We start from the raw sequence: 11,893 nt of genomic DNA, 5'->3' as shown, positions 1-11,893 counted from the left end.
CTCAAGCCGTTTGAGATGCATATGTCAATAATTTTTCAGACAAACACATTTGCAGTAAACGAGCCTGTTTTAATACACGCGCGCCTGCAAACAAACGCCGAAACGAAACACGACGCTCGGTCATATGCTCGCACTAACTAAAGGCTTATGTGTGCCCCTGTGGCTCAATGGCAGAACATTAGGCTTCCGTGCCAGAGACCCGTGTTCGAATCTGGCTCTGGCAGCAGATAAATATTTTTTCTGCTGGCTTCTCCGAGCTCGCGGCCAGCTTTCTTACATACAGAAAGCGAACCCGCATCTCGCACCCTCCCGCTCATAGGATGGTGCTTGAGTATTTATGAGCGTCTAAACATATGAGCCATCAAAGCATTTCGCTCTATCAGTTTCCTATAACGCCGATGGTGTTATAAGTGTAGAAAATGTGCCCACTCCCACGTGCTCACTGCTACACACAAACACGGTCTCCCCGGTAACGCTCACAGAGCGCACTCTCATAAAGCGGGCACGCGCCGTTCGAGTGCTAAGCGTAGAGAATGTGCCCACAATTCTGTGCCCACACCTACCCACTGCCCGCTCTGTCACACAGTTACCCCGGGTTGCAGATCCTCTAAAGCTCACAAACATTCCGGCTCTGGCCGAAGGTGTCATAAGTGTAGAAAATGTGCCCACTCCCATGTGCTCACCACTACACACAAACACGGTCCCCATGGTAACGTGCTCAGAGCGCACTCTCATAAAGCGGACACACGCCGCTCGAGTACTAAGTGTAGTAAATGTGCCCACAACTTTGTGCTCACACCTACCCGCTGCTCACTCTGCCACTCAGTTACCTCGGGTTACAGACCTTCTAAAGCTCCCAAACACTGGCCGTGTTATAAGTATAAACTCTGCGCCCGCTCACGAGCACGCGCACTCACTTTCAGACATGATAACCCCCACGCCGCTCTCGTGCCAGGGGTGTTCAGCAGCAAAACGCGCTCCATCCATAGGGATCGAGCCATCATATGCTGTACAGCCGCGCACCTGTTTCAAGCAGAAATAGCGAAGCTGCTGCGCAAAGGGGCTATAGAACAGGTTCATCCTTCTCTGAGCGAGTCGGGCTTTTACAGCCGTTACTTCCTCGTACCCAAGAAGGACGGAGCGTTAAGACCTATTTTAGATCTGAGACATTTGAACAAAGCCCTCATGAGATGGCCGTTGATCACAACCAGACAAATCCTCGCGCAGATTCGCCCAGGAGACTGGTTTATCTCTCTCGATCTGAAGGACGCGTACTTTCAGATCCAGATAACTCCCCGTCACAGGCCATTCTTGAGATTCGCCTTCGACGGTCGAGTATATCAATCCACAGTCCTGCCGTTCGGCCTGTCTTTAGCACCCCGTACATTTACGAAGTGCATGGACATGGCTCTCGCTCCCCTGAGAAGACAGGGAATGCGGATACTGAACTATCTGGACGATTGGCTTATTCTAGCGCGGTCAGAGACAGAGCTTGTGTCTCACAGAACAGCGCTTCTCAGCCATCTGGAAGGTCTGGGTCTCTCGGTCAACTGGACCAAGAGCTCGTTATCACCCCGTCAGTCAATTTCCTTTCTTGGAATAGAACTGGACTCGGTGGCTATGACGGCCAGATTGTCGGAGCAGCGCGCGCGCCGCATCCGTCACCTCGCCGCATCCTTCCAAGTAGGCAGCCAGGTTCCGCTGAGGACATTCCAGCGCATCCTGGGGCATATGGCTTCAGCTGCAGCAGTGCTCCAGCTGGGCTTATTGCGCATGCGCCCGCTTCAACGCTGGCTGAAAGCGCGCGTGCCCCACCGAGCCTGGGCGGCCGGCGGCTCGCGAGTCAGAGTGAATCAGGGCTGCATTTCAGCCCTGCAGCCCTGGCTGGCAGCCGAATGGTATCACACAGGAGTGACTATGGGAGTGATCTCACACCGGAAAGTTGTCTCGACAGACGCTTCCAACCAAGGTTGGGGAGTGCTCTTCGAAGGCAGACCGGTCTATGGCCGCTGGTCAGACCAGGAGAATCTCCTACACATAAACTGTCTAGAGATGCTCGCGGTCGAGAAAGCGCTCAAGCACTTCCTCCCATTCCTCCTAGGTCACCATGTTCTAGTCCGCACGGACAATACATCGGTAGTGGCCTATGTGAATCGCCAGGGCAGTGTCAGATCAAAGACGCTCTGCACCCTGGCGGAACGCCTCCTCGTGTGGGCTCAGCACTCTCTGCGCTCGCTGAGAGCCGCGCATGTGCCTGGCCACCTGAACGAGGGTCCCGACAGACTGTCCAGGGACAACGTTCCCCCTGTGGAGTGGTCTCTACACCCCCAAACAGTCCAGTCACTGTGGCGCCGTTTCGGCAAAGCGAAAGTCGACCTTTTTGCGTCAAAAGACAACGCTCACTGCCCAGAGTTCTTTACGAAGAACGAGGACGCGCTGGCCCAGACCTGGCCCAGCGGCCCGCTATATGCTTTTCCCCCGGTCTCTCTGTTGCCTCAGGTCATCAGGAGGGTCAGGGAAGCGCGCCACACAGTGCTCCTCATAGCCCGATACTGGGAGAACCAAGCTTGGTTCCCGGAACTAATACAGCTGGCAGACACATTCCCCTGGCCGATACCGGCGAGGAGAGACCTTCTCTCTCAAGCCCGCGGCTCGATCTGGCATCCCCATCCAGAGCGCTGGTCTCTGCATGCATGGAGCCTCAGCGGTTACCCGTTGATCTGCCAAGAGGGGTTATGAACACGATCATACAATTTAGAGCTCCCTCTATGAGGCGGCTCTACACGTCAAAATGGTCTGTGTTTAGCAAATGGTGCACTGCCAAGGGGCTCAATCCACAGGCATGTGGGGTATCGCACGTATTGTGTTTCACGTATTGTGGGGCAGGTCCCCCACCACGCTCAAAGTTTATGTTGCGGCCATCTCAGCTTTCACTGACTCAGAGCTGGGCCGCGCATTAGGAAGGAACGAGTTCGTCACCCGCTTCCTTAGAGGAGCCAGGAGGATGAACCCCCCGCGACCCCCCTCGGTTCCTATGTGGGATTTTTCACTGGTCTTGGAGGCCCTTAAAACGCATCCCTTTGAACCCTTGGAAACTGTTGATATGAAATACGTTTTTCTGATAGCTCTGTCTTCAGTCAAACGTGTGGGAGACCTTCACGCGTTATCTGTTAACGCCGCGTGCCTCGAGTTCAGACCTAACGACTCTAAAGTTATTCTCAGACCGAGGCATGGTTACGTCCCCAAAATATTGGGCACTCCCTTCAGAGCGCAGGTCATTTCCCTCTCAGCCCTGCCAACTCCCGGCAGCGAGGCCGATAGTAATCTCCTCTGCCCGGTCAGGGCGCTGAGAAACTACATCACACGCTCCGCTGCTTCAGGCGCTCGGAGCAGCTTTTTGTTTCGTTTGGAGGGCGCACCAAGGGTCTCGCCGCCTCGAAACAAAGCCTGTCCAGATGGATAGTGGACGCTATCGCAACTGCTTATGCGTCTAAAGACCTGCAGTGCCCACTGGGCATTCGAGCTCACTCCACCAGAGGCATGGCCTCATCGTGGGCGTGGTCCAGCGGGATTTCCATTCACGACATTTGTGCAGCGGCAGGCTGGGCCTCCCCCTCTACATTTGTTAGGTTTTAAAACCTGGAAGTTCCCGCCTTGCAGGCGAAAGTTTTATCAGTCTAAGTCTCGCGTAGACCGGCCCACTATCAGTGCGCGGGCTACGTTGGTTGATTTAGCTCTACTGGTTGAGCTGCACTCTGCAGGGAATTGTCAGTTCGGACCAGCTGTGCCCGCTCCGTGCTCCGTAGTATGTGCTTGTGTACTGCGCTAGCCTTCTGTTGGCCGCCCGGCTCCCTGCTATCACGTTCCCCGGGCTCTCCCTGGGACTCATTCAGTGGATGCTGGGCGTGCTCGCCGTGCTCGCGCCACAAGCTCACTCGCTTCAGCGACAGAAACCAGTGAAGCAGCCCCTGAGCCTCGCTTATATACGCTAAGCCACACCCCTTTTCGCGGGCTGTGACGCATGAAGCGCACCAAGCGCGCTCATTGGACGTGACGTTACGCCAAGGGCTCAGCGATAGGCTGCTGCAGTTGCCGCAGGGCAGCCAATGGGCACGCTAGTTAGCCTGCCCTAGGTCTGCATGCTGCCGCACTGCATTGACAAGATGATTAAAAATTAAGGATAATTTTTTGGCTTCAGTATCTCGAGAAAGAAGACTTTCCCGCAGCGTAAGCTACTTACGCAATACTCGTTCCCTCTTCTAGAGAGAACAGAGGTTACGTTTAGTAACCGATACGTTTTTTTGTACGTTTGGATAGATGCTGAAACGTATGATACAGACATGTCTGCAACGTAGAATTATTACGAATTCACAGCTACAAAACGTTTACGAATCATAAAGATATCTGTATCATTTCCCTTATACTGTTTTATAGATAAATGTAAGTTCCCTTAACCCTACTCCCAAACCTAAATATAAATTACTCATCTTATACAGAATATAAAAAGAATAAAACACTTTATGGACAGAGATGTGTAGGGAAATGCCAGTTTTATTAATAGCATTAAAATATATTTTGAGCCACTAACATCCTACTCCTGCCCCTAAACCTACCCATAACCATTTCTTAAAACTATGCAGGCTAAAATTATGAAGAAAAACAACAGATGTGTAATCATAATAATTTATTGCAAAAATGTAAATCGGTACCAAAAGTCGCTCAAATGACGATGTGTTGCAGTCCTCTCTGGCAGTATATAATAGTTTTGTATAAGGGACAGAGCATAATTTAAGTTATTAATCCATGAAAATGTTAACCCAGCTTCCCTCTGCGTGAAGACGGCGCGCGCGTGCTTCTGCATTTCAATGTTGTTTCAACTGAAACACGGCATGCTGCAATCTGTGACGAAGCAGGCGAGAGCCAATGAGCGTTTGATATCACTGCCGTAAAACATATCGTAACGCTTCTTTAGGGCGCAATTTTTGAATTTAAATTCATCACGACTCACGAGCCCGGGATTTAACATTTACGGTCGCTGCTGAGAATGGAGATGGAGATCGCTGGATGTGGATGAAGGGCTGGATTTGGATCTGTTTCTTGCTTGCATATGGATTATAAAGATTTGGATTACATCTAACGTTACGTTAGCTAATAAAAATTATGTATTTTGTTAATTTATATTGTGTTTTGGTGTATTATGGTTCTATAGGAGAAAACGCCTTTTGTGTCTCACCGTAACGTTAAATAAACTAAATGTTACAAAATGGTTAAACGATTAAATAAGGTATTGTTAAAGGAGAACTCCGGTCAATTTTAACATTGAGCTCATTTTTTTGTAAATTTGGAGTGCTGTCAATACAGAGAACAACGACAAAAATCGGTGTTGCCTACACCGTGTTATCCTCTTTTTAAAATTTGCACCCTGTTGACTTCAATGGGGCAAGTTTTAAACCTGCTTTTAGCCTCTTAACATCCTTGATGTGTCATTACAAGTGCACAGCCATGTGAGTGATTCCTTCAGAGTGAACGCGGGTCAATCTGACTGCAGTAGATGTGAAAGATATGAATACATACCTGTATTTACATCCTGTTTTCGGTCGAAGTCCATAGTAATCGATTGTCGAGTTCACGCACATTGGTTTAGTACCAATGATCACGCGCGTGAACTCGACAATCGATTACTATGGACTTCGACCGAAAACAGGATGTAAATACAGGTATGTGCGCTGGCTGAATAAACATAATTTTTATTCATATCTTTCACATCTACTGCAGTCAGATTGACCCGCGTTCACTCCGAAGGAATCACTCACATGACCTGTGCACTTGTAATGACACATCAAGGATGTTAAGAGGCTAAAAGCGGGTTTAAAACTTGCCCCATTGAAGTCAACAGGGTGCAAATTTTAAAAAGAGGATAACACGGTGTAGGCAACACCGATTTTTGTCGTTGTTCTCTGTATTGACAGCACTCCAAATGTACAAAAAAATGAGCTCAATGTTAAAATTGACCGGAGTTCTCCTTTAAGGGTTTAAACTATAGTCTTGTCTGTTAATCCTCCGAAGCGAGTTTGCAGCAGGAACAGAGATTTTTTCTTAAATGAGAAACTGTTATAACGTTAAACTGCATTTAATAAATGCGATTTTCTGTAAAACTTACTGTCATGAAAGGCTACATGTATTAATTAATAATTATTGTTATTTGTTGTTTATAACTTTTGATCTTGGCCTCGGGCATTTGAAATTATGTTGTAGACTATTGAGAGTTTTCTCATTTGGAATGCTTAATATAATTGTTTTCACATAATCAGATGGTTCAGATGTGATCGTGATATCCTAGTAAATAATGGGTTGTATTATTTATTTATTTATTTATTTATTTTTTTTAATAAAAGTGATTTTTTTTTTTTTTTCTCTGATGTGCTGGCCATAGTGTTTGTTCTACTTCAGTCAGGTTAGGTATGCAATCTGTTGATAGGTTATAGACTTTCTACTGATATCAACTGTCTTTCACTTTAATTAGATAGTCCTAAAAGATATCTACTAACACTTAGTGGATAATGTCTATTAATAGTCAACTGATCATAAACAATATATTAATCTGTTGATAGGTTATAGACTTTCTACTGATATAAACTCTTTTTCACTTTAATTAGATAGTCCTAAAATATATCTACTAACGCTTAGTTGAGAATGTCTATTAATAGTCTACTGATCATTAACAATTTCTTTGTTGACAAGCAACAAATAAGCAACTACATGTAATCTTTAGTTGACTATCAACAGATTATCTACAAATGGTTAAAACATTTTTTAAAAACAGTTTTAAATCAGCTAAAATAATTATTAATTTGATGCATATGAGACCCCTTGAGTAGGATATACAGTATCATATACTTCATATGCTGACATGACTGTTGACTTTTAACTGACAGATTGATCTTGAGTTGTTGGTACTCAATCTACAGAAAGTTAGTTGACAATTGAAAGTTAGTCGCCAATTGGTTAATAACCTGTTGCAAAATAACATTGACAGTCAACAGGCACTTTTTCGTAAAATCTGTAGATTAACACTTGAATTGTACCTTATAGTCTATAGGCAGTCAGTTGAACGTATGTTACTTGTCTGTTGAAACAGTGTTGTTGAATGTCAACTGGTGCACTGTTGACAAGCTACTGAATGGCTACTAATAACTAGTAAAGTCTCAACAAACGGACTATCAAAATAAAGTGTTACCGAAATATTTTTCATTGTCTTTTTTTCTTAAAAAAAAGATTACTTTGTATTTAAAGATAATGGTGTAGTTGTCATTTTAAGGCCTTCAAGAGAGCAAAAATGTTACTCAATGTTACTCACACATGTTCATGTTCTCAATGTATACATAATAGGCAGAATATTTAAACTATTCACAAACATAGGTGTTGCACAGATTCTGGTGTCATCTAATGTTTGATAAGGAAGTGCTTAACACAAGAACCCTAACTATTACATTCATAGACAGACGGAATTTACAATTGTGCTTCATGCAAGAGTGTAAGTGATCATATCTCTTCTGGGAACAGATTTAAGTATGCTGATGAAGGTTCACATATTTTCAGTGTCAGAATGTATTTTGATGACACTCTAAACCATTGATAAAACATTGCATATATAAGTGGATTCATACAGGAATTCAAGCACTGCATCCATAACATTACATCAATTATAAGAGTGTCATTTTCGTCATTCCCAAAAGAAAGACTAACTATGTAGTACGGCATCCAGCAAAGAAGATAAACCAGTACTACAATCCCTAAGGTTCTTGCAGCCTTTTTTTCTGATTTGGCCTTTTTTTCTGTGACTGAATTTAAATGCTTAGCTTGCCGTTTTGCTACAAAGCAGATTTTCACATATAAAGGAATAATTATGCAACAAGGAGCCACTAAACAAACAAAAGCATCTATTAGAAGATTTTCCAATGTAACAACAAGTATGCATTCTCCAATACATGTGTGGTTCCTCTCTGGATACAGTAAAAAGTCATACACCATATAAAACGCATAAAAGAAGTTGAGTAACCAGTTTACAACAATAGAAACAACAGCTCTGTTATTATTGACTCTTATTGGATATCGCAAAGGGTCAGTCACAGCAATGTATCGATCCACAGAAATAATAATCATATTACCAAGAGATACATCAACAATAATATAAAGAATAAGAAGGAATATTGGGCAAAATATTTCTCCAAAGTACCAGCATGGCTCAATCAGTTTCATTCCCTGCACTGGCAAGATAATCAGTCCTGTGATCAGATCAGCCACTGCCAGAGAGAAGATCAGCACATTGGTGGGAGTGTGGAGCTGCTTGAAGTGCGAGATGGAGATGATCACCAACAGGTTCAGAAACACGGTGAACACTGATGTTACAGCGATGAAAACATACACAATAATGTACTCTGCTTCAGGTCGGACACTTCTGGTACAAGACAAATTGTTGTTTGGAAAGCAGTATTGGATTGTTTGATTTTCCATGTTTGTCAGTCCCCAGTTGGATAGATTCTGTGTGAGGATGCTTGTTAGTTTAGCCCCCTGGTCCTTGTCACTGACACGACTCAGTTTTATACGTACAGAAAGCACAGCACCACCCCATTCAACAATACAACCCCTCAAATCCACCCACTACTTAAATATGCATAGACCTGATCAATCTGATCTATACAATATAGTGGATTAGCGAATATAATAAAGCTAGTTTACTCTTACATTCTGCCTATGTAAGACAGCATCTGTTCTAACAAACAGCAGGCGAGTGCATTACTGTAAGAGCAAAAAGTCCAATCCATCGCCTTCCATTCCACTCAAAATTATATCCATGTTAACATACAATAAAAATTAAAGATTGAATCTGGATATTTTCACATTTCCAGTATAGGACTACCACCAATTTATGTCCCTGGAAATAATCTCAAGAAAGGAGCTTTGAAATATTATTAGACTGTTATGCAAAGGCAGAATAGAATAATTAATTTAGTCAAAATTGAATTATGACCACAATTTGTCCTCATAAACTATGATCCTTTGACATCTTTGGTTAAACTATGCTTAGATTAAGACAGGGTTGTACAATGCTGCTCCTGGAGGGCCACTGTCCTACAAAGTTTAGCTCCAACTTGCCTCAACCCTCCTGCCTAGTAGTTTCGAATTTGCCTAGTAAGACCTTGATTAGCAGATGTGTTTATGTGGGGTTGGAGCTATACTTTGCAGGACTGGAGACCCCTGAATTAAGAGAAAATGGACTGACCAAGACAGAGCCGGAGGGGTGAGGAGGCCCGGTGAAGCCATAAGGATGACGATCCCAGGTGGAGCCGAGGGGGAGAGGGGCCAAGGTGGAGTGATGGGCTCAGAGGATTGAGATAAAGCCAGGGGGAATGACATCTTTTGGCGGAGCTAGCGAACTGGAAGCCCCAGGCAGATCCGAGTTGCTAGGTGATGCCAATGAGGGAGGATTCGAAGGGCTGAAAGGAGCCAGCAAAGACAAGGCTCAAGAACTGGATGGCATAAGCAGAGGAGGTGGGAGTGGGAGGCTGGGTGGGAGCAGGTTTGGAAATAATCTCTTCCTATTCCTTAATCCCACAAGGGTTCAAGTTCATCATTTCCACAGCAGCGCCCGGAGTATGGACAGGGCTCCACTCCATGCCTTCGTATTCTGTTAATATTCTCACTGGAACGGATACAGGAATCGGCTCACACACCTGCTCAGACTGAATTGGCTCAGGTGACAGACATGGCTGCAGGAACTGACTTTGTAGTGGGCATCGGTTCAGGCTCTTGGTCCGTGGTGGGCATCAGCTCCGGTTCTGTGGTGGGCTGCGGTTCCAGATCTGTTGTGGGCATAGACTTAGTGCAGATGATATTATGATGGAGGGAGTGGAGTGGAAGGGCTGCAGTGTAGTTACTCCGTCGTCCTAAACCTCACCGAGAGTACAATGCCCTAATATTATGTCATGCTGGAGGTGATAACAAGGAGGTGCAGGTAAACATAATTAACCACCTGGGGTCGGAGGTCACGCCGGCAATACCAGCTTGCTTTTTTTCTTATCAGTGCAAAAGAGACTCAAAATACTCTGTTGATTTTGATCTTACATACTGTATAAGTGTTATACATCATTCAAAACTGTTAAATGTTCGTAAAATAAAGAAAATAAACATGATGCACATCCTGCCGTCTCTCTCAATGTGAAGTTCATTATGAAACACGACAGAAAATGATCTGTAACTCAGTGAATGTTTGTCACACATACTTGAGACGTATGTCTTTACAAAGCTTGGAGTCTCTTTTTTAAATTATGTAAATTATATCAAAAACAAATATTCTCTAAGTAATCGGTATGAAAGCAACGACATGTACAGTTTCTTCAGTCTGTGCTCATTAACTCTAATGTGACCACACCCACGCGCACACGAGCGATTGACATGCAAATAGTCCACGTGAAGGAACGCAGAGCTGTAAACGCCCTCATCACCTCTAAATAAAGAATCAGAGACTTCAGTCCTCCTCTGCTTTTCATCGAGTTTGGAAGACACGTTGTGTTTGTGCTGTCCTGACCTGTTTACCTTGGATTTACCTCAGAAGAATTCGAAGAACGCGATTTGAAAATGAGAACGATTTTTAAGGTAAGACATGTCCTCTTTAATAATAGTAATAGTAAGCATGTTATTGTTATATAAACTTTACATTGTAGCAACAAGTCAAACTGGTGCCAGACTAAAATGTACGTTAGGAAATGAGATTGGAGTAAAAACATGAAGCCTATTGCTAAATTTATAAACATGTACACAAGGATGTTTTTATGTTTGATAATAAAACACAGCATGATATTAAAGTAAGCTAGTATGAGTGTTTACTCTAATATGGTTAATATTATAATGTTTAGACCCGTGTTTACTGTTAAATACTGTGTTTGTGAATATATGCTCAAATGTAGATATGTTTAATGTAACGAATACGACTCTGGGTAAATATGAATTAGCTCAAGAATATGGGGAATTCTGGGAATATTAATATTTATGACTCATGGTCATAATTCATAAGTCACATGTACATTTATTTTATCAATTATCGAGATTACCTTGTTCTGTAACTGGTCTGACCAACCTTTAACTCGGCCAGCGAGTAGATGTAAGGTCAGTACAGTTAAGAAGGGGGTATTCACAAACTCCACTAAAGTTTAGGTTCTGGCCATGAACCTTAAACTTCTGAGTTTATTAATTAAAACTACTGAATGTAGTCTAGTATCGAGCTTGTAGCTTAGATCTTTTAGATTCATTGACTTATAAGGTAGGCTTTATACAGAGACAGTGAAAAGTATTCCATGGATTTTAATAAATGTAAAACTAGAGATTATATGAGCTACAAATATAAACGTACGTAAAAATGCAAACAATAAACAAACAAACACTTAACCGAAACAAAACATAAAACATAGCATGATCAGAATGAACTGAAAGAAAGAAAGAAATAGAGAGGAGGGAAAAGCTAGTAATTATTACATACAGAAACCTTGGTTCACGAGACCCCTGGAAAACGACTTCTATCAGCTCAATATAACATTAAGTTACTTGCAGAATTCTGTGCTCTTTCTGGTCAGACTGAAGCAGGAAGCGGGAAGCGGACAGCGCGGACGTGTCCTGTTTCTGCTGGGTCTTCCAGTACCGCGAAGTTCGAAAAGGCTCACTGAATATAATATTACCGAGAAAGTCAGGTGCGTCTCCCGGGACGGGAGAGGTTTCAGATCTTGGTTGCAGAGACGGCAGGCTTTTTCAAGGCAAGGCCCGTTCATCTGGAGCAGCGCTCACGTGGAGAAGGAGGAGGAGGTCAGCGGGATCGATGAGAGAAGAGAGTGAAGAGTGG

General features: G+C 43.9%; 1 protein-coding gene across 1 annotated transcript; it reads right to left on the bottom strand.

Annotated features, from left to right (window-relative positions):
* Nucleotides 1-7,542: 7,542 nt before the first annotated feature.
* LOC307149470 (trace amine-associated receptor 13c-like) lies at nt 7,543-9,324 on the bottom strand (the record flags this gene model as incomplete). Its single annotated transcript, XM_079855814.1, has 2 exons — nt 7,543-8,584; nt 9,284-9,324. 2 exons carry the CDS (start codon nt 9,322-9,324, stop codon nt 7,543-7,545), a joined length of 1,083 nt encoding a protein of 360 aa, XP_079711940.1.
* Between the last annotated feature and the right edge of the window lie 2,569 nt (nt 9,325-11,893).

This window comes from Squalius cephalus, assembly GCF_949319135.1.
Source record: "Squalius cephalus genome assembly, chromosome: 21".
Lineage (NCBI taxonomy): Eukaryota > Metazoa > Chordata > Actinopteri > Cypriniformes > Leuciscidae > Squalius > Squalius cephalus.
This window is presented reverse-complemented; position numbering and strand designations above follow the sequence as displayed.